Here is a 27,563-nt window from a genome sequence, read left to right as displayed (position 1 = left end):
GGTACCGGTACCGAGTCATTGTGCTGGGGTACGGGTTAGTTAGGGGGTACCGAGTCATTGTGCTGGGGTACGGGTTAGTTAGGGGGTACCGGTACCGAGTCATTGTGCTGGGGTACAGGTTAGTTAGGGTGTACGGGTTAGTTAGGGGGTACCGGTACCGTGTCATTGTGCTGGGGTACAGGTTAGTTAGGGGGTACCGGTACCGAGTCATTGTGCTGGGGTACAGGTTAGTTAGGGGGTACCGGTACCGAGTCATTGTGCTGGGGTACAGGTTAGTTAGGGGGTACAGGTTAGTTAGGGGGTACCGGTACCGAGTCATTGTGCTGGGGTACGGGTTAGTTGGGGGGTATCGAGTCATTGTGCTGGGGTACGGGTTAGTTAGGGGGTACCGGTACCGAGTCATTGTGCTGGGGTACAGGTTAGTTAGGGTGTACGGGTTAGTTAGGGGGTACCGGTACCGAGTCATTGTGCTGGGGTACAGGTTAGTTAGGGGGTACGGGTTAGTTTGGGGGTACCGGTACCGAGTCATTGTGCTGGGGTACAGGTTAGTTAGGGGGTACAGGTTAGTTAGGGGGTACCGGTACCGAGTCATTGTGCTGGGGTACAGGTTAGTTAGGGGGTACCGGTACCGAGTCATTGTGCTGGGGTACAGGTTAGTTAGGGGGTACGGGTTAGTTAGGGGGTACCGGTACCGAGTCATTGTGCTGGGGTACGGGTTAGTTAGGGGGTACGGGTTAGTTAGGGGGTACCGGTACCGAGTCATTGTGCTGGGGTACAGGTTAGTTAGGGGGTACAGGTTAGTTAGGGGGTACCGGTACCGAGTCATTGTGCTGGGGTACAGGTTAGTTAGGGGGTACAGGTTAGTTAGGGGGTACCGGTACCGAGTCATTGTGCTGGGGTACAGGTTAGTTAGGGGGTACAGGTTAGTTAGGGGGTACCGGTACCGAGTCATTGTGCTGGGGTACGGGTTAGTTAGGGGGTATCGAGTCATTGTGCTGGGGTACGGGTTAGTTAGGGGGTACCGGTACCGAGTCATTGTGCTGGGGTACAGGTTAGTTAGGGTGTACGGGTTAGTTAGGGGGTACCGGTACCGTGTCATTGTGCTGGGGTACAGGTTAGTTAGGGGGTACCGGTACCGAGTCATTGCGCTGGGGTACAGGTTAGTTAGGGGGTACTGGTACCGAGTCATTGTGCTGGGGTACAGGTTAGTTAGGGGGTACAGGTTAGTTAGGGGGTACCGGTACCGAGTCATTGTGCTGGGGTACAGGTTAGTTGAGGTAATTTGTACATGTAGGTAGAGGTGAATTCTCCTCTAAACAGAACATGTAAGGTCCTGGACTATAAGGAAGAACGTTAGGCTTTTAGTCCATTGGGCTGGCGATGATGATCAATGACATGATAAGTATTAATGGCTGCTTCTGATTCGTTGCAGGGTTTGTGAATGTGAGACTGGAAGAGGAGAAGCCGATATTCAACAAACAGAGGATTGATTTCTCACCCCCGGAGAAGATCAACCACTTCGCTGTCTGCAACAATCAGCTATGCATGAGTTTAGGGAAGGACACTCTTCTGAGGTAAGGAGACACTTTTGAAATCTGCGATTTCATGGTGTTGTGAATAGCCCTTTCCAATGTTCCCTCTAAGCTGCGTGCGCGGCAGTCCAGGTTCCGGAGACGCACGAGATTGAATTTCACTGAGTTCGCCCTGTTAGTTTACACTAATATTTATATCAACGTTTCTCTTCGGTGGGATTTGTGATCAAATCAACACAGTATCACCCTCCTTTGAATGCAAACAAATCTAACTTTGCATGATTGAGTTAGTGATTTTGCTGTAGGCATTGCACATCCAGAGAGGTGAAGCGAGAGGCCAATATCTGTCCAAAATAAGCCCAATGCGTTTCTATGGGTTTATATTGGATTTAAGCTTGTCGCCTGCCTTCCTGCCTTTGGGACAATAACTCCTATTGTTAAGGCGAAGACATGAGCAACTCCTCGTTATATACAGGTGTCTGGCGCATCGGAGGAGAATTCGGACCGGTAGCCTACAAGTGGTCTTTTTCCAGTGGTGCTTATCAGGTCAAAGTGCAGAGTGGCGTGTGCACATTTGTTGATATTCTTTGCGAGTTATTAGCCCAGATATAATTAGCTGTGTTGTGTGTGTGTGTAGGTGTGTGTGTGTGTGTGTGTGTGTAGGTGTGTGTATGTGTGTGTGTGTACGGGTATGTGTGTATGTGTGTATGTGTGTATGTGTGTATGTGTGTGTGTGTGTGTGTGTGTGTGTGTGTGGGGCTAATTATTAGCAATGGGAGAGTGATTGTGTCCTACAAAAGGATGTTGCTCCAGTAACCGGAAGGTTGCTGGATCGAATCCCTGAGCTGACAAGGTAAAAATCTGTAATTCTGACCTTGAACAAGGCAGTTAACCCATTGTTCCCCAGTAGGCCGTCATTGTAAATAAGAATTTGTTCTTAATTAACTGACTTGGCTGGTTAAATAAAAGTTGCATTTAAAAATGTTAAAATAGCTGTCTGACAAAGGTGTCTGGTAAATAGCTGGTTAATGTCTTAAAGGGGTAGTGTTGTATGTTGAGAGGCTGGAATATGCAAAGAAACCAAAATGGCCTACATATTTGTCTAATTCGCTGCATGGTGATAATAATTTATTTTGTATATTGGTTTCTTGCATCAATACAACTCAATAAAATGCCCTTTTCAGTCCTCTATTTGACCCATGGTGTTACAGACCAGGGAAACATCAGTCCTCTATTTGATCCATGGTGTTACAGACCAGGGAAACATCAGTCCTCTATTTGACCCATGGTGTTACAGACCAGGGAAACATCAGTCCTCTATTTGATCCATGGTGTTACAGACCAGGGAAACATCAGTCCTCTATTTGACCCATGGTGGTGTTACAGACCAGGGAAACATCAGTCCTCTATTTGATCCATGGTGTTACAGACCAGGGGAAACATCAGTCCTCTATTTGACCCATGGTGTTACAGACCAGGGAAACATCAGTCCTCTATTTGACCCATGGTGTTACAGACCAGGGAAACATCAGTCCTCTATTTGACCATGGTGTTACAGACCAGGGAAACATCAGTCCTCTATTTGATCCCATGGTGTTACAGACCAGGGAAACATCAGTCCTCTATTGACCCATGGTGTTACAGACCAGGGAAACATCAGTCCTCTATTTGACCCATGGTGTTACAGACCAGGGAAACATCAGTCCTCTATTTGACCCATGGTGTTACAGACCAGGGAAACATCAGTTCCTCTATTTGACCCATGGTGTTACAGACCAGGGAAACATCAGTCCTCTATTTGACCCATGGTGTTACAGACCAGGGAAACATCAGTCCTCTATTTGATCCATGGTGTTACAGACCAGGGAAACATCAGTCCTCTATTTGACCCATGGTGTTACAGACCAGGGAAACATCAGTCCTCTATTTGACCCATGGTGTTACAGACCAGGGAAACATCAGTCCTCTATTTGACCCATGGTGTTACAGACCAGGGAAACATCAGTCCTCTATTTGACCCATGGTGTTACAGACCAGGGAAACATCAGTCCTCTATTTGACCCATGGTGTTACAGACCAGGGAAACATCAGTCCTCTATTTGACCCATGGTGTTACAGACCAGGGAAACATCAGTCCTCTATTTGACCCATGGTGTTACAGACCAGGGAAACATCAGTCCTCTATTTGACCCATGGTGTTACAGACCAGGGAAACATCAGTCCTCTATTTGACCCATGGTGTTACAGACCAGGGAAACATCAGTCCTCTATTTGACCCATGGTGTTACAGACCAGGGAAACATCAGTCCTCTATTTGACCCATGGTGTTACAGACCAGGGAAACATCAGTCCTCTATTTGACCCATGGTGTTACAGACCAGGGAAACATCAGTCCTCTATTTGACCCATGGTGTTACAGACCAGGGAAACATCAGTCCTCTATTTGACCCATGGTGTTACAGACCAGGGAAACATCAGTCCTCTATTTGACCCATGGTGTTACAGACCAGGGAAACATCAGTCCTCTATTTGACCCATGGTGTTACAGACCAGGGAAACATCAGTCCTCTATTTGACCCATGGTGTTACAGACCAGGGAAACATCAGTCCTCTATTTGACCCATGGTGTTACAGACCAGGGAAACATCAGTCCTCTATTTGACCCATGGTGTTACAGACCAGGGAAACATCAGTCCTCTATTTGACCCATGGTGTTACAGACCAGGGAAACATCAGTCCTCTATTTGACCCATGGTGTTACAGACCAGGGAAACATCAGTCCTCTATTTGACCCATGGTGTTACAGACCAGGGAAACATCAGTCCTCTATTTGACCCATGGTGTTACAGACCAGGGAAACATCAGTCCTCTATTTGACCCATGGTGTTACAGACCAGGGAAACATCAGTCCTCTATTTGACCCATGGTGTTACAGACCAGGGAAACATCAGTCCTCTATTTGACCCATGGTGTTACAGACCAGGGAAACATCAGTCCTCTATTTGACCCATGGTGTTACAGACCAGGGAAACATCAGTCCTCTATTTGACCCATGGTGTTACAGACCAGGGAAACATCAGTCCTCTATTTGACCCATGGTGTTACAGACCAGGGAAACATCAGTCCTCTATTTGACCCATGGTGTTACAGACCAGGGAAACATCAGTCCTCTATTTGACCCATGGTGTTACAGACCAGGGAAACATCAGTCCTCTATTTGACCCATGGTGTTACAGACCAGGGAAACATCAGTCCTCTATTTGACCCATGGTGTTACAGACCAGGGAAACATCAGTCCTCTATTTGACCCATGGTGTTACAGACCAGGGAAACATCAGTCCTCTATTTGACCCATGGTGTTACAGACCAGGGAAACATCAGTCCTCTATTTGATCCATGGTGTTACAGACCAGGGAAACATCAGTCCTCTATTTGACCCATGGTGTTACAGACCAGGGAAACATCAGTCCTCTATTTGATCCATGGTGTTACAGACCAGGGAAACATCAGTCCTCTATTTGACCCATGGTGTTACAGACCAGGGAAACATCAGTCCTCTATTTGACCCATGGTGTTACAGACCAGGGAAACATCAGTCCTCTGTTTGACCCATGGTGTTACAGACCAGGGAAACATCAGTCCTCTATTTGACCCATGGTGTTACAGACCAGGGAAACATCAGTCCTCTATTTGACCCATGGTGTTACAGACCAGGGAAACATCAGTCCTCTATTTGACCCATGGTGTTACAGACCAGGGAAACATCAGTCCTCTATTTGATCCATGGTGTTACAGACCAGGGAAACATCAGTCCTCTATTTGACCCACGGTGTTACAGACCAGGGAAACATCAGTCCTGGATAAAGTGTATAAAAGGTTCATGTCCAGCCCCACATGTGTTTAGAAAGGTTCATGGAATGTAGACCTTCATTGATCACCATATAGACTATTGTAGGCTATATCATAGAAATACATGGGCTGTATTGGTTTTGTTGGTAGGCCACTCTTATAGACCTACATTATGCTCAAATATCCACAGGAGCCTATTTGGCCACACTATAAAAGTGTTACTTCAGTGTTCGCAGTAAACACGCGCTGCAAGTTGCACAGAATACTCACAACGTTCAAGTTTACGCCTCACAGCACCTGAAATTTGCTCAGTGCCAAACATTTTTGAAAGAGCAATTGGCCTTGTCACCCATGCCTTGCTGTGCTCCATGCCTTGCTGTGCTCCATGCCTTGCTGTGCTCCATGCCTTGCTGTGCTCCATGCCTTGCTGTGCTCCATGCCTTGCTGTGCTCCATGCCTTGCTGTGCTCCATGCCTTGCTGTCACCCATGCCTTGCTGTCACCCATGCCTTGCTGTCACCCATGCCTTGCTGTCACCCATGCCTTGCTGTCACCCATGCCTTGCTGTCACCCATGCCTTGCTGTCACCCATGCCTGTCACCCATGCCTTGCTGTCACCCATGCCTGTCACCCATGCCTGTCCAAACCTATCTGTGTGAGAAGAACCAAACGTGTGAATGGTGCAGTTTGTATCTTGATGTGATTGCTAAGTGATGGGATTAAAAGGGTAAGGGTTGATCTTGTCAGTCATTCAGGGTGATCTGTAAAAGACTATGATGGTATTTCAATGCATACTGTATAACATTGTATTGGTATAATGATAATAAGCATGAATATTTCATGTCTTATAAAATATCAATTGTAAAATCTATTCTGAAATACCTGTGTGTGTATGTGTGTTTTCACATAAGATTGCATGTACCGTATTGGTGTCTAAGATGAGTGAACACGACTTTATAAAGGAGTTTATTAAGATTTCCTCTGCATGTTGTTCCAGGATTGACCTTGCCAAGCCGGACCAGCCCAACCAGATAGAACTGGGGAGGAAGGATGACAGCAGAGTACACAAGCTCTTCCTGGACCCCACAGGTGAGAACCAACCGGGGAGCTCTTCCTGGACCCCGCAGGTGAGAACCAACCGGGGAGCTCTTCCTGGACCCCGCAGGTGAGAACCAACCGGGGAGCTCTTCCTGGACCCCGCAGGTGAGAACCAACCGGGGAGCTCTTCCTGGACCCCGCAGGTGAGAACCAACCGGGGAGCTCTTCCTGGACCCCGCAGGTGAGAACCAACCGGGGAGCTCTTCCTGGACCCCGCAGGTGAGAACCAACCGGGGAGCTCTTCCTGGACCCCGCAGGTGAGAACCAACCGGGGAGCTCTTCCTGGACCTCGCAGGTGAGAACCAACCGGGGAGCTCTTCCTGGACCCCGCAGGTGAGAACCAACCGGGGAGCTCTTCCTGGACCCCGCAGGTGAGAACCAACCGGGGAGCTCTTCCTGGACCCCGCAGGTGAGAACCAACCGGGGAGCTCTTCCTGGACCCCGCAGGTGAGAACCAACCGCAGGTGAGAACCAACCGGGGAGCTCTTCCTGGACCCCGCAGGTGAGAACCAACCGGGGAGCTCTTCCTGGACCCCGCAGGTGAGAACCAACCGGGGAGCTCTTCCTGGACCCCGCAGGTGAGAACCAACCGGGGAGCTCTTCCTGGACCCCGCAGGTGAGAACCAACCGCAGGTGAGAACCAACCGGGGAGCTCTTCCTGGACCCCACAGGTGAGAACCAACCGCAGGTGAGAACCAACCGGGGAGCTCTTCCTGGACCCCGCAGGTGAGAACCAACCGGGGAGCTCTTCCTGGACCCCGCAGGTGAGAACCAACCGGGGAGCTCTTCCTGGACCCCGCAGGTGAGAACCAACCGGGGAGCTCTTCCTGGACCCCGCAGGTGAGAACCAACCGGGGAGCTCTTCCTGGACCCCGCAGGTGAGAACCAACCGGGGAGCTCTTCCTGGACCCCGCAGGTGAGAACCAACCGGGGAGCTCTTCCTGGACCCCGCAGGTGAGAACTGGGGAGCAGGATCGTAAAGTAGAATACTTGCACAGTACTCCCAGAGATGGACTGGCATCAGGATCCTCCAATTCATTCATGTTTTACCTCATTGTCAGATTAGTATTTGTGCTGACTGATACATGTTCCATAGGTGTACTTCTCAGGTAAATCATCACCAGAGTTTGCCGTTGTTATTCATAGCTCATTAATGTGAGTAATCATCGCACCATTATGGTTAATCTAATTACTACCCCAAATGAACGACAGAAACGTCTGTACCAATTCAATTCCCAAAACTCTTACAGTTATTTTATTTTGGTGCATACTGAAATGGGCTGAATCTCAAACCGAGCGCTCGATATGCTTGTTCACGAGTCAATCTCAAACACTAGTTGTGGAGTCATCGAGGGCTCCACTGCGTCCTTTGGAGGCCTCTTTTATTGAGCGGGCATCCTGTGCCGACTCCTTGCCCTTAGCAGCGAGTTCTTCCCATGAATCTGTGTTACCAAGCAGCAACATAGTTATTACTACTTCACCCTAAAAAAAATAGAATAAATGAAGATAAATCAATACATTTTAAATTAATTTAGACATTTGGCCAAGGAGGTTATTTTACATTTAGCGAAGGAGTTTAGTGCCTGAAGAAGTTGTATTTCTGATGTTTCATAATGCGTATGAAGCCCTGTCCAGCATTATCTGGTTAGCTCTAAGCCCGAGCCAGTCATTTATATGAAACCCTGTCCAGCATTATCTGGTTAGCTCTAAGCCTGAGCCAGTCATTTATATGAAGCCCTGTCCAGCATTATCTGGTTAGCTCCAAGCCCGAGCCAGTCATTTATATGAAACCCTGTCCAGCATTATCTGGTTAGCTCCAAGCCCGAGCCAGTCATTTATATGAAACCCTGTCCAGCATTATCTGGTTAGCTCCAAGCCTGAGCCAGTCATTTATATGAAGCCCTGTCCAGCATTATCTGGTTAGCTCTAAGCCTGAGCCAGTCATTTATATGAAGCCCTGTCCAGCATTATCTGGTTAGCTCTAAGCCCGAGCCAGTCATTTATATGAAACCCTGTCCAGCATTATCTGGTTAGCTCCAAGCCTGAGCCAGTCATTTATATGAAGCCCTGTCCAGCATTATCTGGTTAGCTCCAAGCCCGAGCCAGTCATTTATATGAAACCCTGTCCAGCATTATCTGGTTAGCTCTAAGCCCGAGCCAGTCATTTATATGAAACCCTGTCCAGCATTATCTGGTTAGCTCTAAGCCTGAGCCAGTCATTTATATGAAGCGAAAGAGAAGCTTACCAACCAGCTAATGCAACAATAAATGCAATGCTCCTTTCATAAGCTAGTGCAACTAATAAGATATCTGTGTATTTCTGGTTATTCAATAGTATTACATCAGTCATTAAACATTTCTAACACTGCTCTCCCCTCTCGTCCCCTGCAGGGTCCCACCTGGTGATTTCTCTCAGTACCAGTGAATGTCTGTATCTGAACAGGAACACCCAGAAGGTAAGGTCTCTGTCCCGCTGGAGAGGACACCTCATAGAGAGTGTAGGCTGGAACAAGCTTCTGGGGACAGAGACCAACACTGGGCCCGTCCTAGTGGGAACCAGCCAGGGAATCATCTTCGAGGCTGAGATCTCTGCTTCAGAGGGAAGCCTGTTTAACACCAACCCTGACCAGTACTTCAAACAGGTGAGAACACACACACACACACACACACACACACACACACACACACACACACAGTAGGCTACTTCAAACAAGTCAGTGATGGGATCAGAAAATAAACATCGCCCCAAGATTATGTTTTGTAGATTGAACCAATGGAAAGCCATGCTTATCAAACCTCTTGACATTCAAACTAATTCATCAATGCTGATTTGGTTACTACTAGGGATGCATGATATATATCGGTAAGCATATCGGAATCGGGCGATATTAGCTAAAAATGTCAACATCGGCTCTACGTATAGTTTAACGCCGATGTGCAGAACCGATGTCAAAGCTGACGTTCATAACCTGTATAATATAGATAGGTGACGTAATGACGCCACGAAAAATACAGCGCTACACGTGCAACACAGCATTCCTAACCCGGCCCACAATGTCTGCTGTGTGGATCTATTTTGAAGTTTCAAAGGAAGATGACAAAAAGGCCATATGCAACATTTGTGCTGCTATTTACTTCCCGAGGGGAGAAAGTGAAATCTTTCAATACCGCAAACCTAATGACTCATTTGAAAGTGCATCACCCCCAGACGTTCAGCGGCTACTTAGAACAAAAGCAGAAAAAAAACTAAGCGCACACTTCCAACTAAACAAGTTTAAGTTGAGCAGTCATCTGAAAGAGTAAGAACATTTCAGAGAGACAACACAAAGATAAAATCTATTAACGCCAAGATAACGGAATTCATTTATTTTTTTATTTTACCTTTATTTAACTAGGCAAGTCAGTTAAGAACAAATTCTTATTTTCAATGACGGCCTAGGAACAGTGGGTTTAACTGCCTTGTTCGGGGGCAGAACGACAGACTTTTCGGGTTACTAGTCCAACGCTCTATCATTGGCCTTGACAACCAACCGTTCTCTGTCGTGGATGATGTTGGCTTTCGCCGACTGGTCGAGAACCTCGAGCCCCGGTACACATGACCAAGTAGGGCGCTATTTTTTTAGATGTTGCCCTACCGGAGTTACACATTATTGTTGAAAAGCACATCCATGAGCTACTTGCTATGGGCGTCACTTCTATTAACTTCACAACTGACATTTCGACCAGCAATGTCAGCCCCATGAGCATGCTGAGTCTGACAGCACAGTGGGTCCACGAGGATTTCGTACTGAGGAAAGCCGTATTGCATGCTCAAGAATGTGCTGGTTCTCATACCGCTGCTGCCATTTCAATGGCATTTGAGAACATGTTTGAAACTAGGAAATTTCCCAAGAACAAAGTACACGCTGTGCTATGTGATATTATACGGAACATGACAAAGGCTTTGGAAGAATGTGGAGTCGTCAGTTTGCCATGCATGCCACACACGCTGCAACTGGCAGTGAACGAAGGTGTTTTGACCCAACGCAGCATGTCTGAGACAGTGGCAACAGGTAGGAAGATAGTGGGTCATTTTAAAACACTCACAGCTAGCATACAGCCACCTGCAATGCAGGTGGCTGTTGGAGGAGCAGGAGCAGCTTGGAGTGACAACGAAAAGGCTTAAGCAAGACGTTTCCACCAGATGGAACAGTACTTATGTGGAGAGCCTGCTGGAACAAAACGAGTGCTTGGGGTGTATGCAGCAACAATCAGTACAAACCAGTGGATTCTCATTGAAAACATGAACACACTCCTAGCTCCATTCGAAACAACTGACTCGAGAAATAAGCTCATCAACTGTGTCTGCAGCAGACGTGATACCCTCTGTCATGGCAAGATTGGATAGTAAGAAGAGCCACCTTAAGCATCTTTGTAATGTGGGGCAGTTAGAATATTTTCTCATGAATATCTGTTGTGCGAATTCAAATACATTAATGGATTTACAAGTTATTAAACAATCTGTTCCTAGCTGAACAAATGAACATATGACACTTTGTTTCACCAATTTAACTGTACTAGAATCCTTAAAAGGCCGCTAATATTTTTTCATATCGATTATCGATATCTGTGTCGTTTTTTTTTTGTGCAAGGAAAATATTGGATATCGGAATCGGCCAAAAAAATGTCATATCGCTGCATCCCTAGTTACTGTACATTCATTAGTTACACTCCTTCATGTGAACTTATCCGCAGGCTACTAGCTTTTGTGACTGTATTTGATGTAGCATTTAGATTTTATAATGATTTAGATATTATAATGATTAATGTATGTAATTGAAACACAGGTCCATTCCCTGGAGGAGGACGGGAGGCCTGCTCCAGTATGCTGTATAGAGGTGGAACGAGGTCCGGAGTCTAAAGTCGTCATCATCGCCACCACCAGGAAGCGTCTGTTCCAGTTCGTAGGTCGTGTGGCGGAGGGGTCCGAGCAGCAAGGCTTCAGCTCCGTCTTCTCACAGAACCAGGTCTGTTTAAACAACAGGGCTACAGCCCAAATGGCAACCTATTTACTGTATAGTGTATTTATACTCCCTATTATGTAGTGCATTTACACTCCCCACTTTATCTGAATATTTCACTACATACTATATCTGAATATTTACACTCCATACTATATCTGAATATTTACACTCCCTACTACATCTGACTATTTACACTCCATACTATATCTGACTATTTACACTCCCTACTATATCTGACTATTTACACTCCATGCACTTTTCTCACTTCTCTAATGACCTCTAGCAACTATGCCATTTATTGTTATATTTGTTGTTATAACTTGTTTTATAAGATGGGTGGTTCAAGCCCTGAATACTGATTGGCTGACAGAATCTTTATTTTTACTGCTCTAATTAAGTTGTTAACCAGTTTATAATAGCAATAAAGCACATCAAGGGTTTGTGGTATATATCCAATATACCACGGCTAAAGGCTGTATCTAGGCACTCAGCGTTGTGTCGTACAAAAGAACAGCCCTTAGCCGTGGTATATTGTCCATATACCACACCCCCTCTGGCCTTATTGCTTAAATATTAAGCTGCTGCCCAGTTTCCAGTATAATGATTTATCATTTGTTATAAGCATGTATAAGCCTTTAGAATATCTTATAACAATGCTTATAAGAGGTTATGCCTTCATTACTACTAGGAGCTGCTGCCCAGCTTCCAGGAGTTTCCGTTTAACATGGGCTACAGTGAGATCACCTTCTACACCTCCAAGCTCAGGTCCTGCCCCAAGGCCTTCGCATGGATGATGGGTAATGGAGTTCTCTACGGTCAGCTGGACTACATCAGGCCGGACTCTGTGCTCAGTGATGTGCAGGTACTGTTGTTATACTATATTATATAGTTCTTAATATTTAGGCTAGTGTACTTTCAGGTTTGATGTGTTGTACAGGTAAGCTCCCTACAGGTGACTATTAAATACATTTTGTCATTGGTCTTTCAAAATAATTCTATTGTACTCTTGAAATTGATATTGCTGAAGCATTGATTACATTTTTTTAAAAACCTAATACATTCTCTCTCTTCCCTCTCTCCATCAGGTGTGGGATTATACCCCAGACATAGACTTCAGTTTCAACAAGCCCATCTCCATCGTGTTGACTCAGTTCCACTTTCTACTCCTCCTCCCTGACCGCGTCAAGGCCATCTGCACCCTCAACGGACAGGTGGGGTCACACACACACACGTACAGACAGGTGGGGTCACACACACACGTACAGACAGGTGGGGTCACACACACACGTACAGACAGGTGGGGTCACACACACACGTACAGACAGGTGGGGTCACACACACACACACACACACACACGCACGCACGCACGCACGCACGCACGCACGCACGCACGCGCACGCACAGACAGGTGGGGTCACACACACACACACACACGCACGCACAGACAGGTGGGGTCACACACACACACACACACGCACAGACAGGTGGGGTCACACACACACACACACACACACGCACAGACAGGTGGGGTCACACACACACACACACACACACACGCATAGACAGGTGGGGTCACACACACACACACACACACACACGCACAGACAGGTGGGGTCACACACACACACACACACACACACACGCACAGACAGGTGGGGTCACACACACACACACACACACACGCACAGACAGGTGGGGTCACACACACACACACAGACAGGTGGGGTCACACACACACACACACACACACACACGCACAGACAGGTGGGGTCACACACACACGCACAGACAGGTGGGGTCACACACACACGCACAGACAGGTGGGGTCACACACACACACGCACAGACAGGTGGGGTCACACACACACACACGCACAGACAGGTGGGGTCACACACACACACACACAGACAGGTGGGGTCACACACACACACACGCACGGACAGGTGGGTCACACACACACGCACGCACGGACAGGTAAGGTCACACACACGCACACACACACGGACACGTACGGACAGGTGGGGTCACACACACACACACACACACGGACAGGTGCGCCTCTGACTGCTTCTGCTTAGTCTTTGGTTACAGGTCACTGTAAAAGGTGTAGGCCAGGTCACTGTAAAAGGTGTAGGCCAGGTTACTGTAAAAGGTGTAGGCCAGGTTACAGTAACCTGGCCTACACCTTTTACAGTAACCTGGCCTACACCTTTTACAGTAAAAGGTGTAGGCCAGGTTACTGTAAAAGGTGTAGGCCAGGTCACTGTAAAAGGTGTAGGCCAGGTTACTGTAAAAGGTGTAGGACAGGTTACTGTAAAAGGTGTAGGCCAGGTTACTGCAAAAGGTGTAGGCCAGGTTACTGTAAAAGGTGTAGGCCAGGTCACTGTAAAAGGTGTAGGCCAGGTCACTGTAAAAGGTGTAGGCCAGGTCACTGTAAAAGGTGTAGGCCAGGTCCCTGTAAAAGGTGTAGGCCAGGTCCCTGTAAAAGGTGTAGGCCAGGTCCCTGTAAAAGGTGTAGGCCAGGTTACTGTAAAAGGTGTAGGCCAGGTTACTGTAAAAGGTGTAGGCCAGGTTACTGTAAAAGGTGTAGGCCAGGTCACTGTAAAAGGTGTAGGCCAGGTTACTGTAAAAGGTGTAGGCCAGGTTACTGTAAAAGGTGTAGGCCAGGTTACTGTAAAAGGTGTAGGCCAGGTCACTGTAAAAGGTGTAGGCCAGGTTACTGTAAAGCATGTTTGTGAAAACTGATGTCAAAAAACAACAACATTGGAATCTTCCAAAATAGCACCCTATTCCTTATATTGTGCACTATCACCCCGTAGCACTATGAAATACTGCACTACTATGAACTGTTGGACTGACCAATCGGAATCTATGCTTCAAGATTGTTTTGATCACACGGACAGGGATATGTTCCGGGTTGTCTCTGAGAATAGTATTGATGTAGGCATAGAGAATAGTGATGCGCCGATACTGATATCCGAAATGTTCCTTGCCAACAAAAAAAACGATACCGAAATTTAAAATATTTGCGGCCTTTTAAGCATTCTAATACAGTTAGTTTAAATACACACATGGATGCAGCGGTCTAAGGCACTGCATCGCAGTGCAAGTGGCGTCACTACAGTCCCTGGTTCGAATCCAGGCTGTATCACATCCGGCCGTGATTGGGAGTCCCATAGGGCGGTGCACAATTGGCCCAGCGTCGTCCGGGCCGTCATTGTAAATAAGAATTTGTTCTTAACTGACTTGCCTAGTTAAATAAAGGTTATACACACACCACACTGACCAAAAAGTTATTTTGTTGGCATTTACGTATGTCCCCATTACCAGCAAAACATAATCAAAACCTATTTCTTTCACTTACATGCTGTGCTGTTTCGTTGTTCAGTCGTTTCCTTCTCAACCATGGAACGCCGTTTGGGTCTTTGCATGTCAAAAAAGATACACGTCAGATAATACTATTTGATGTGTCATATAACACGACATAATCTGTTTCAGTAGCTGTCGCTAGCTAGCTTTGTAGCTAGGTGTCATCTAAAATAACCCTAATAATTGGTTAATGGTCGGACCCGGTTAGCCTTCAAAATTAAAGTAAGGCGTAATTCTACTATTTGTATTCAATTGCTTCACTGTCAATGACATACTTTTATTTTGAAGGCAAACCGCAAGTTTCACTATTGTACCTAATCCTTATTGTGGCTAGCTTCACAACACATAATCCAGGTCGCGTGAGCCTCACTAGCCAGATGAAGCTAGCTGGCTGCTTATAACGTTAGCTTTGGGCAACAGTCTAAATAGCTGGCTAGCTATTTATTTTCATGAACTGAAGTTCAATTTCAATAGGCGAACAACAAGTGGCAACCTAGCTAATACTTACTGACAAGGATTCCTTAATCATTGCTAAGAATAATGAAAATGACTGCAGGTTCTACTGGTCATTGTTTTCAGACTGGTTGTATTGGTGCTAGCTAGGTACCAAGCTAAAGCTAGCTACCCCAGAAGTTGTGGTAGAACAAATTATACTTTATTACCAAAGCGGTATTGTAAACAAATCGTTCGTGGCCGGTGTTTGCTTGTTTGCAGACTTTTTTTGTGCAGCTTTGACAGAGTTACTGTATCTTTTTTGATACGCAAAGACCCAAACGGCATTCCATAGTATGTAAGTTGTGAAGCTAATAGCAGTGACGCTATTACTGTGTAACTCCGGTAGGGCAACATCTGAAAAATAGCGCATTTGGTAGTGTTGTCCCGGTGCTCAACCCGCCCCCGAAAGCCAACGTCACCCACGACTGAGAACGGTTGATTGTCAAGGGCAATGAATTCCATTATCTTGGCTTTAATGTATTTCACCTTTGAGTTGTCTCGCTGAAATGTTCTTACTCTTTCAAATGACTGCTTGACTTGTTGACTGCTCGATCCACACAGCAGACATTGTGGGCTAGGTTAGGAATGCTGTGTTGCACGTTTAGCGCAACATTTTACGTGGCGTTATTACATCACGTTATATAGGTATGCTTGGTAGCTTTGACATCAATTTTTAACATTGCCGTTAAACTATACATCGGGCCGATACCGATGTTGGCGTTTTTAGCTAATATCGTCCGATTCCGATATGTTCACCGACTGTATTGTGCATCCCTAATAGAGAATGTTGTTCCCACTGTGAAGATTAGGACTTATCCAAACCAAAAACCATGACAGGTGGAAGTATTAGCATAAAACTGAAAGCTCGAAACCACCGCATTTAACCACGGCAAGGTGACTGGGAACATGGATGTGTACAAACAGACCAGCTCTGATGACCTCTGTAAGGCAATCAGTGGCAAAACAGCAGTTCAGAAAAGTGGAGTCGCAATTCAACGGCTCAGACACGAGACGTTTGTGGCAGGGATTCCAGACCAATGTTTCCCTCTAAGCTGCGGGCGTGCGCAGCTCCCATCGTACTCTTTCCCTCTATCTCTCTCTCTTTCCCTCTCTCACTGCACCGAAATATAGAACGCATCGGAGTAGGATTCTATTGCGCTGACAGGTACTACTCAGGCTCTTGCGCCATAAATGGGGAGTGGTTACTTCCTACAAGAGTACAAAATGTGTACAGCTTTTTATGTCTTAGAGGCAGTGTTGTATTTTGAGACTGTCTTGAATATGCTAAGTAGCCAATAGGCAGAGGGTAGCGTAATTTGTCTGATTCTCTGTAATAATGGTATGGGAATAATAATTAATTATATAAAGTGGTTTCTTGCCTCAAACAACACATTTTCAGTCACCTCCTTATCTAAAGGACAAGTGGATAAATAGGTTCATGTCAAGCCCTGCATGTTTTTTGTTTTTTTTTCAAAAGTCTCATGGAATGTAGGACTACATTGAACACCACACATTTGCTGCTACTGTAGGCTGAATGATAGAACAGCTATTTCCATGTTAAAATGTTATGGGATGGCATTTCTCTCCATTGTTTTGACGGTAGGCCACTTCGGTAGGCCTACATTATGATCAAATAACCACAGTAGCCTACTTGGCCACTGTTAAACTGTAACTTAAAGCGGGTGCAGCCTCAGTGTTCACAGTAAACTTGTGCCAGAAGTTGCACAGAATTGCACACAACGTTCCAGTTTGCGCTTAGCAGACCAGAAATATGCTCAGTGCTGAAAACAATTACAGGGAACATTGATCCAGCCAATCACGGATTATAAAAAGAAAACCAGCCACAGACACCAACGCCTTTCTCCCGGCCAAGCTAAACACCTTTGCCTGCTTCAAGGAAAACGTGGTGCCGCCGCCGTCGCTCCTGAGGACTGCGAGCTCTCGTTCTCTATGAGTATCACATTTAAGCGTGTTAACCCTCGCATGGCTGCAGGCCCAGACAGCGTCCCCTGCCGTGTCCTCAGAGCATGTGCAGACCAGCTGGCTGGAGTGTTTACGGACATATTCAATCTCTCCCTATCCCAGTCTGTTGTCCCCACTTTGCTTCCAGATGTCCACCATTGTTTCTGTACCTAAGAAAGCAAAGGTAACGGAACTAAATTAACATCGCCCCGTAGCACTCACTTCTGTCATCATGAAGTGCCTTGAGAGGCTAGTTAAGGAGCATACCGCCCCAACAGATCCACGGATGACTCAATTGCCATCACACTGCACACTGCCCTATCCCATTTGGACAAGAGGACTACCTATGTAAAAATGCTGTTCATCGACTACAGCTCAGCCTTCAACACCGTAGTGCCCTCATCAACAATGATGAGACAGTCTACAGGGAGGAGGTGAAGGGCCCTGGCGGAGTGGTGCCAGGAAAATAACCTCTCCCTCAACGTCAACAAAACGAAGGAGCTGACCGTGGACTTCAGGAGAGCGCACTTCCCCATCCACATCGACGGGGCCGCAGTGGAGAGGGTGAAAAGCTTCAAGTTCCTCTGCGTTGCACATCACTGACAACCTGAAGTGGTCCATCCACACAGACAGTGGTGGTGAGGAAGGCGCAACAGCACCTCTTCAACCTCAGGAGGCTGAAGAAATTTGTCTTGGTTCCTAAGACCCTCTCGAACTTCTACAGATGTATCTACATTGAGAGCATCCTGTCGAGCTATATCACCTCCATTTTCTGGAACCGCAGGGCTCTCCAGAGGTGGTCAGCCCAACACACCACCAGGGGCAAACTGCCTGACCTCCAGGACATCTACAGCACCCGGTGTCACTGGAAGGTCAAGAATATCCTTTATGATCAGCCACCCGAGCCATGTCCTGTTCACCCCGCTACCATCTAGAAGGCAGAGACGGTACAGGTGTATCAAAGCTGAGACTGAGAAACCGCTTCTATCTCCAGGCATCCGAATGTTAAATAGTCACCATTAGCTGGCCTCCACCCAGTACCCTGAACCTTAGAGACTACTGCCCTATGTACATAGTCATTGAACACTGGTCACTCGAATGTTTACATACAGATTTACCCACTTCATATGTATTTACTGTATTCTAGTCAAGGCTCATCCTATATAACTACTGCTATACACACATTTTCTATTCATATACTGCCCATAACGTCTATACACATCATTGTTTAGTTATATATATATATATATTAGTGCCTTCGGGAAAGTATTCAGACCCTTTGACTTTTTCCACATTTTGTTAGGTTACACCCTTATTCTAAAATTGATAAAATCGTTTTTCCCCCCCCTCCAATCTATACACAATACCCCATAATGACAAAGCAAAAATCGTTTTTTATAAATGTTTACTAATTAATAGTTTTTTTTCTTCAACTTAAAAATTACATTTAGATGAGTATTCAGCCCCTTTACTCAGTACTTTGTTGAAGCACCTTTGGCAGCGATTACAGCCTTGAGTCTTCTTGGGTATGACACTACAAGCTTGGCTCACCTGTATTTGGGGAGTTTCTCCCATTATTTTCTGCAGATCCTCTCAAGCTCTGTCAGATTGTAAGGGGAGCGTTGCTGCACAGCTATTTTCAGGTCTCTCCAGAGATGTTCGATCGGGTTCAAGTCCGGGCTCTGGCTGGGCCACTCAAGGACATTCAGAGACTTGTGTTGTCTTGGCTGTGTGCTTAGGGTCATTGTCCTGTTGAAAGGTGAACCTTTGCCCCAGTCTGAGAACCTGCTCCAGAGCGCTCAGGACTTCATCAACAATCTCTCTGTGCTTTGCTTTGTTCCTCTTTGCTTCGATCCCGACTAGTCTCCCAGTCCCTGCTGCTGAAAAACATCCCCACAGCATAATGCTGCCACCACCATGCTTCACTGTAGGGATGGTGCCAGGTTTCCTCCAGATGTGACGCTTGGCATTCAGGCCAAATAGTTCAATCTTGGTTTCATCAGACCAGAGAATCTTGTTTCTTATGGTCTGAGAGACCTTTAGGTGGCTTTTGGCAAACTCCAAGTAGGCTGTCATGTGCGTTTTACTGAGGAGTGGCTTCCGTCTGGCCACTCTCCCATAAAGGCCTGATTGGTGGAGTGCTGCAGAGATGGTTCTCCTTCTCCATAGAGGAACTCTTGACAGAGCTCTAGAGTGACCATCGGGTTGTTGGTCACCTCCGTGACCAAGGCCCTTCTCCCCCGATTGCTTAGTTTGGCCGGGCGGCCGGCTCTAGGAAGAGTCTTGGTGGTTCAAAACCTCTTCCATTTAAGAATGGAGACCATTGTGTTCTTGGGGACCTTCAATGCCAAGCGTGTGCAAAGCAGTCTTCAAGGTAAAGGGTGGCTATTTGAAGAATCTGAAATATAAAATATATTTTGATTTAAAAAAATGTTTTAGTTTTATTTATATATATATATATTCCATACTCTGAAATTGCTCGTTCTGATATTTCTTGATTTCTTTATTTTTATATTTTTGGACTTATGTCTATTGTTAGGTATTACTGCACTTTTGGAGCTAGAAAAATAAGCATTTCGCTGCACCTGCGATAACATATGCAAAATATGTGTATGCGACCAATAAAATGTTATCTGATTTAGTGCACTGCTTTTGACTAGGCCCCCTTTTATGAATAGATTAAATGCATGGTTTGATTGACAGGTGGTGAACGAGGATGTGTTTCCTGATAAGTTCGGAACGCTGAAAAAGATGATCAAAGACCCAGCAGGAGGTCTGGTGTGGATCTATACTGAGAAGGCTGTCTTCAGGTTCGTTTACATGACATTTTAGTTTTTAATCATTTTAACAGACACTCGTGTCCAGAGAGCCTTACAATTAGTGCATTCAACTAAGATCGACAAAACAACCACATCACTGCCATTTGGCAGTAAAATCTTTACAATAGCCACAATCTGTGGAATCAGACTAGCTCTGCCATTAGTGGCTGAACAAGGTTTAACTCATCTGTGGAATCAGACTAGCTCTGCCCTTAGTGGCTGAACAAGGTTTAACTCATCTGTGGAATCAGACTAGCTCTGCCATTAGTGGCTGAACAAGGTTTAACTGTCATCTGTGGAATCAGACTAGCTCTGCCATTAGTGGCTGAACAAGGTTTAACTCATCTGTGGAATCAGACTAGCTCTGCCATTAGTGGCTGAACAAGGTTTAACTCATCTGTGGAATCAGACTAGCTCTGCCATTAGTGGCTGAACAAGGTTTAACTGTCATCTGTGGAATCAGACTAGCTCTGCCATTAGTGGCTGAACAAGGTTTAACTGTCATCTGTGGAATCAGACTAGCTCTGCCCTTAGTGGCTGAACAAGGTTTAACTGTCATCTGTGGAACAGACTAGAAAGAACAGACAAGTGAGCGTGACGTTAATTTAATTTAATTTTTTTCTCAATCCAGATACCACATCCAGAGAGAAGCCAGGGATGTGTGGCAGATGTACATGAGCATGAACAAGTTTGACCTGGCTAAGGAGTACTGCCGGGACCGGCCAGAGTGCATGGACATGGTCCTGGCTAAGGAGGCAGAACACTGCTTCCAGAACAAACGCTACTTGGAGAGTGCTAAGTGCTACGCTCTGACCCAGAACTACTTCGAAGAGATTGCTTTGAAGTTTATCGAGGCAAAACAGGACGAGGCTCTGAAAGAGTTCCTGCTGAAGAAACTCAATAATTTAAAACAGGTATATGATGTTTCTATGTTTTTGTGACGAAGTTTACAATTCAAAACCATACAACTTTATTGTCCATTACAGCGAACAATGGAAGCTTGTCTTCTGCTCACTTCTCAACCTGCCAGATAGTTTGTCTTTTTGTGTGGTATGTTTTCAACTGTCATGTCATATTTGATACTTTTTTCATCATGTTACCCCTATTTGCAAAGCAACTTTTCTTCTGGGGACAATAAAAATGGATTGATTTGATTGATTGAAACAGAGTGAGAAGACTCAGATCACCCTACTGGTCACTTGGCTGACTGAGCTTTACCTGAACCACCTGGGACTTCTAGAATCAGACGAGGGGAAACATGGGGTGTTCCAGGAGACGCGTGATGAGTTCCGGAAGTTTCTCAGTAGTTCCAAACACAAGGAGTGTCTCTATAACAACCGTACGACCATCTATGACCTGCTGGCTAGCCACGGCAACGTGGATGACATGGTCTACTTCTCTGTCATCATGCAGGTATCTTATGATGCTATTTATCCAGGCTTGGGCTCAATTTCATTTCAATACTAAGTCAATTCAGAAAGTAATCCAAATTCCAATTCAAAATGTTCCTAATTGAAAAGCATTGAAGAGAATTGTTATTTCAGTGTACTTCCTGAATTGTCTGGAATTGAAATGGAATTGACTCCAACCCTGCTATTCATGCGTAGCATTGTATTGTGCAATTTAGAGTGGTCTCTTTTGGTAGTCTCTAATGATGTGGCATGTTTAGGCCACTTTATGGCTGTTGACTTTATTTTCAGTTTTGTAAAGTATGTATTTTTATCTGCTGCTGTTTGACATGAAAGAATCTGTGTATTTATCTCTCTAGGACTACGAGAGGGTGATCTCCCACCACTGTCAGCATGATGACTATAGCGCCGCCCTGGAGGTGCTCTCTAAGCACTGCGACGAGAAGCTATTCTATAAGTTCTCCCCCATCCTCATGCAACACATACCTAAGAAGGTGATACAATGATTTGTATCTGCTTGCATTGAAATGTTTTGTTGTTTTATTGTTGTCTGTGTTCAAGTACATAAGAATTAGTTCTTAACTGACTTGCCTAGTTAAATAATTTTATTTTTTAAATCAGTTTGAAATACAATACCATACTTGATTGTCCATTTTTATGGCATGTGAAGTGCCTATGTGTATTTGTGAAAGGGAAATTGAATGAATAATAAATATTCTTGCCTAGTTAAATAAAGGTTAAATAAAATGTCAATAAAAGAATGAATCTACCTCGATCATAAGGTGGTGGATGCCTGGATCCAGATGGGTAGCAGGCTGGACCCTAAGAAGCTGATCCCAGCCCTGGTCAACTACAGTCAGATGGGTTCAACACAACAGGTCAACGAGACCATCCGTTACATGGAGTTCTGTGTCTACCAGCTCACTGTGACAGAAGAGGCCATACACAACTACCTGCTGTCCCTCTACGCCAAGTACAAACCTGATAGTCTCTTGTGGTATTTGGAACAGGTAGGTTCAAGGCTGTGACCGTCCCAAGTGGCTTCCTATTCCCTCTACAGTATGCTACTGTTGACCAGGGCCCATAGGGACTCGGACCAAATGTCGATTGATAATTGTACAATATACTTTTTGTTGTTATAATGTCACGTTTTGACCAATATTTGCTATTTTATTCTTAGTTTCCTCTGGTAAGTGTTCTAGGGTATCTTGATCAAATATACATGAACATATTATTAATTGTTAATTAATTTATTATTAATAAAAAGTGTTATTATTATTGACAGGCTGGTACCCACGCGTCAGACATCCACTATGACTTAAAGTACACCCTGAGGCTGTGTGCTGAACATGGTTACCTCCAGGCCTGTGTTCTGGTCTATAAGATCATGGAGCTGTATGAGGAAGCTGTCGATCTGGCCCTACACGTGAGGATCTTGGCTAGTGTTTTGATGACTATGTAGCTAATTGTTGACGATGTAATATTGACAGGATGTTGTAACAGGCACACATGCAAGATTTAAAGTGGAAGTGCATCCATCTTATTCGTTATCTGAAAGTTAAAGAGTTGGTCATCTAAATCGGTATACAGTGAGTGGACGAAACATTAGGAATGCCTTCCTAAAATGGAGTCCCATCCCTTTTTGCTCTCTGAAAACCCTTCATTTCGTCGAGGCGTGGAGTCTACAAGGTGTCGAAAGCGTTCCACATGGATGCTGGCCTATGTTGACTCCAAGGCTTCCACACAGTTGTTTCAGGTTGGCTGGATGTCCTCTGGGTGGTGGACCATTCTTGATACACACGGGAAACTGTTGAGCGTTTAAAAAAATAAATTAAATTGAAATAACTGCGTTGCAGTCCTTATACAAACCGGTGCACCTACTACCATACCTTGTTCAAAGGCACTTGAATATTTTGTCTTGCCCATTCACCCTCTGAATGGCACGCATACACAATCCATGTCTCAGTTGTCTCAATGCTTAAAAATCCTTCTGTAACCTGTCTCCTCCCCTTCATCTACACTGATTGAAGTGGATTTAAATAAGTGACACCAATAAGGGATCATTTCACCTGGTCAGTCTATGTCATGGAAAGAGCAGGTATTCCTAATGTTTTGTACACTCAATGTACAGTGCTGTGAAAAAGTATTTGCCCCCTTTTCTAATTTTCTCTGCTTTTGCATATTTTTTTGTGGCCGAGTTATCAGATATTCAACCAAAACCTAATATTAGAACAAATAAACACAACAATTAAATACTTATTTAATTTATTTCAGAAATAAGAAGTTATGTAACACCCAATGCCCCTGTGTGAAAAAGTAATTGCCCCCTTACACTCAATAACTGGTTGTGCCACCTTTAGCTGCAATGACTCCCAACCAAACACTTCCTGTAGTTGTTGATCAGTCTCACGTCACTGTGGAGGAATTTTGGTCCACTCATCCATGCACAACTGCTTGAACTTTACAACGTTTTGTGGGTTTTCAAGCATGAACTGCTTGTTTCAAGTCTTGCCACAACATCTCAATTGGTATTAGGTTTGGACTTTGACTAGGCCATTCCAAAACTTCAAATGTGTTGCTTTTTAGCCATTTTCATGTAGACTTGATTGTGTGTTTTCAACTCAGACAGATGGTCTGACTTTCTCCTGTAGAACTCTCTGATACAGAGCAGAATTCATGGTTCCTTCTATTAAGGTAAGTGGTCCAGGTCCTGAGGCAGCAAAGCATCCCCAAACCATCCCACTACCACCACCATGCTTGATTGTTGGTATGAGGTTCTTACTGTGGAATGCAGTGTTTGGTTTTCACCAGACATAATGGCACTCATGTCGTCCAATTTTTGGGGGGTTATTTGTAAACTCAGGGTCCATGTATCGAATATTAGGTTTTGGTTGAAAATCTGATCACATTCAGTATTAAAAATGTGCAAAAATAGAGAAAATCAGAAAGGTGTCAAATACTTTTTCACGGCACTGTATGTTAAATCAGGATCTGAAAGTGCTATTAGTCTGCATCAGTAAATGTTAAATCAGGATCTGAAAGGGCATCTATCAAGTGTGTATGTTTTTATTTTGGCTACGCACAGCACTGGGGAAGGAAAAAACCACTTTCCTAAACCAGCTGGTGTAACTCCTGTGCTCTCCCTCTCCCAGCTGTGCTGTTGAGATTCAAGATACATTTCCCGAAAGGGACACAGTAAATAATGAATTATTATTATTATTATTATTATTATTCCAGGTGGATGTGGACCTGGCCAAGTCATGTGCTGACCTGCCTGAGGATGATGAGGAGTTGAGGAAGAAGTTGTGGCTGAAGATCGCCCGTCACGTGGTACAAGAGGAGAAGGATGTGAAGAAGGCCATGAACTGTCTGTCCAGCTGTAACCTGCTCAAGATAGAAGACATACTGCCCTTCTTCCCGGATTTTGTCACCATAGACCACTTCAAGGTTGTAGTGTTAAAGAAAATACATTGGATTTATATAGCGCTTTTCTTAAGCCCAAAGACACTTCTACACACAACAGAGTAGTAATCAGACCTGGGTCTAGTATACTACCTAGGTTTATATACTTAAGTTCAGTGTTTTGAGGTGCATTTCATTTACCTTGGACCTTGCACTTTTTTTGTGACTTCCATTGGTTTCATTGTACCAGGCAAATCAAACATATCACGAGCATATGTGTATATGATGAGTTGGAACCAAATGAATTTCCCCATGTAGGATAATTTTAAGTTGATAAAACTATATCCCTTTTTCCCCAGGAGGCTATCTGCAGCTCTTTAGAGGAGTACAACCAGCACATAGATGAGCTGAAGCAGGAGATGGAGGAGGCCACGGAGAGCGCCAAGCGGATCAGAGAGGACATCCAGGAGATGAGGAACAAATACGGGGTGGTGGAGAGCCAGGAGAAATGTGCTGCCTGCGACTTCCCCCTCCTCAACAGACCCTTCTATCTGTTCCTCTGTGGACACATGTTCCACTACGACTGCCTCTTCCTGGAGGTCAGTATGCAAAGCTGTTTTATTTGACCCTTGACCCTATTTCAAGAACAGTTGCCTAAAGATGTATATACCAGTAAGTCATACCAGTAGGTCAGTAGCATACCATTTTACCTTGACCTTTGACCCTATTTCATAAAGAGATGGCTAACAATGTAACAATTAAAACTGAGACATTGGGTCATTAGTACATATATTTGTAAATTATGTACACTACATACAGAAGGAAAATTGGTTGGAGGGGGTATCCCCCCAAAAATATATTAAGAACCAGGTATGTCTCATTATAATCACAACTATAATTTTTTTTCTTCAGGAGATTCAATAGTTATAAATACCCATTTTATTATTCACCACCATATATGGACCTCACATACTGTAACGGTGGATCTTTCCTCAGGTGAGCCCTCACCTGTCCACCTACAAGCAGGCTAAACTAGGTGAGCTGCAGAAGAAGCTGGCTGCAGCCACTCAGACCAAGTCTCGCCACCGCCCCTCCCCCAAGGAGAAGGAGGAGGGGGGCGACACTGCCAGCCTGGGCAAAGAAAGTGCCGGAGTCAGCCGTGAGCAGATCAAGTCAGACATCGATGACATCATTGCGTTTGAATGTGTGTACTGCGGCGAGCTGATGATCAAGTCGATCGACAAGCCGTTTATTGATCCAGGGAAGTTGGAGGAGGAAAAGTCCAGTTGGCTCTGAGTTAAATGGTTGGCAGCTTGGAGCTGAAATCAACTAGGTCTGAAATGGACTGCCTGATATGAGGTGGGAGAATTTGACTGAAAAAGGTCTGAAATTAGTGAAATGGGCTTTAACTGTCTGAACCGATGAGAGGTGAAATAGACTTGTCTGAAATGGAACCGACCAGTGTGTACACTACAGGCCAGAAAATCAGCTGTTATTCTCTTTGATAATGGGATGTACAGCCACAGCTGCACAGTGCCTGGTGATGGATACTCACAGGAGTGGGGAAGAATGCAGGCGCTCCTATATAAGCCCCTATCCCCTATGCGTCTCTGTAACACGATATATTCTACAGACTCTCTCTATGTCGAGATCACACACATTACAAGATCAGTATACTATCTTTTACACTCATCTGTCTAAATGAACAAATTAACTTGTGAAATGTTCTCTGAAATTGAATGCATATTTATAAATCTTCACTGGTATTATTAGTTAGTTCCACTGGCTATTGACATGAATAGTACTATAAAAGGTATGTAAAGAACTACAGTTTTTGTTATTACTGTCCTTTATGACATAATGAGAACTTAATTCACACCTGTTACATTGGCTGACAGTTTATTCTGTTGTGACATCATCTGAGATCAGGTCAATGTAACCCACTTTGGTTTTTGCAAAACGCACCTATGAAAATTAAACGAGTCTTAAATTCTGTCTTTGGAATTGTTATTTCAAGTGTTTTGAATTTTATTATGAAATCTGAATGTTATGAATTCCTCTGATGGGCTCCTGATTGGCGTTGCGGTCTAATTCACTGCATCTCAGTGCAAGAGGCATCATTATAGTACCTGGTTCGAATCCAGGCTTTATCACATCCGGCCGTGATTGGGAGTCCCATAAGGTGGTGCACAATTGGCCCACCGTCGGGGTTTGGCCGGAGCAGAACGTCATTGTAAATAAGAATTTGTTTTTTACTGACTTGCCTAGTTAAAGGTTAAATAAAATAAAATGAGTCTTAGAATCTGAAAGCTGGGCTGGTGAATATGAAAATACAAAGTAATGGGGGTTAAAACACCTGGATGATTTTATTGTGGGTTAGGGGATTGAGTGAGATGCCTTCCTCTCATTCATATGCATAAACTGACGAGGACCTGCCAAGTAATTCAATGTTTACATTGTCATCAATGCATAGTAAACTATGAGATTGAAAAGTGAATGTGAAGGTTGTTTGGGATAAAGTAAAGCATCATATGCACACAAGGCTTCTTAATAAGGAGGACCAGTATCGGGTACATATTGATGATGCTCTAACTTCTAATGAGTTCCATTGTAACACTTATGTA

General features: G+C 44.8%; 1 protein-coding gene and 1 long non-coding RNA gene across 2 annotated transcripts in view; both read left to right on the top strand.

Annotated features, from left to right (window-relative positions):
- The window catches only part of vps18 (VPS18 core subunit of CORVET and HOPS complexes), a 29,819-nt gene extending 2,885 nt beyond the window's left edge, over window positions 1-26,934 (top strand). Inside the window, exons 2-16 of the mRNA XM_029700907.1 lie at window positions 1,433-1,574; window positions 6,378-6,469; window positions 8,870-9,120; window positions 11,305-11,484; window positions 12,170-12,343; window positions 12,567-12,692; window positions 20,013-20,119; window positions 20,760-21,042; window positions 21,296-21,541; window positions 21,897-22,031; window positions 22,320-22,547; window positions 22,823-22,963; window positions 24,775-24,984; window positions 25,299-25,538; window positions 25,936-26,934. Coding sequence (XP_029556767.1) covers window positions 1,433-1,574; window positions 6,378-6,469; window positions 8,870-9,120; window positions 11,305-11,484; window positions 12,170-12,343; window positions 12,567-12,692; window positions 20,013-20,119; window positions 20,760-21,042; window positions 21,296-21,541; window positions 21,897-22,031; window positions 22,320-22,547; window positions 22,823-22,963; window positions 24,775-24,984; window positions 25,299-25,538; window positions 25,936-26,235 — 2,855 coding nt within the window. The 3' untranslated portion in view covers window positions 26,236-26,934. The remainder of the gene's footprint in view (window positions 1-1,432; window positions 1,575-6,377; window positions 6,470-8,869; window positions 9,121-11,304; window positions 11,485-12,169; window positions 12,344-12,566; window positions 12,693-20,012; window positions 20,120-20,759; window positions 21,043-21,295; window positions 21,542-21,896; window positions 22,032-22,319; window positions 22,548-22,822; window positions 22,964-24,774; window positions 24,985-25,298; window positions 25,539-25,935) is intronic.
- Window positions 7,156-7,970, top strand: LOC115154596 (uncharacterized). The gene is made up of 2 exons (XR_003867916.1): window positions 7,156-7,394; window positions 7,433-7,970. It is a non-coding gene; the product is annotated as an uncharacterized LOC115154596 (long non-coding RNA).
- Window positions 26,935-27,563: the final 629 nt, after the last annotated feature.

This window comes from Salmo trutta, chromosome 1, assembly GCF_901001165.1.
Source record: "Salmo trutta chromosome 1, fSalTru1.1, whole genome shotgun sequence".
NCBI classification, from domain to species: Eukaryota; Metazoa; Chordata; class Actinopteri; order Salmoniformes; family Salmonidae; genus Salmo; species Salmo trutta.
Note: the sequence above shows the minus strand (reverse complement) of the source record. Positions and strands in the feature narration are given on the sequence as shown.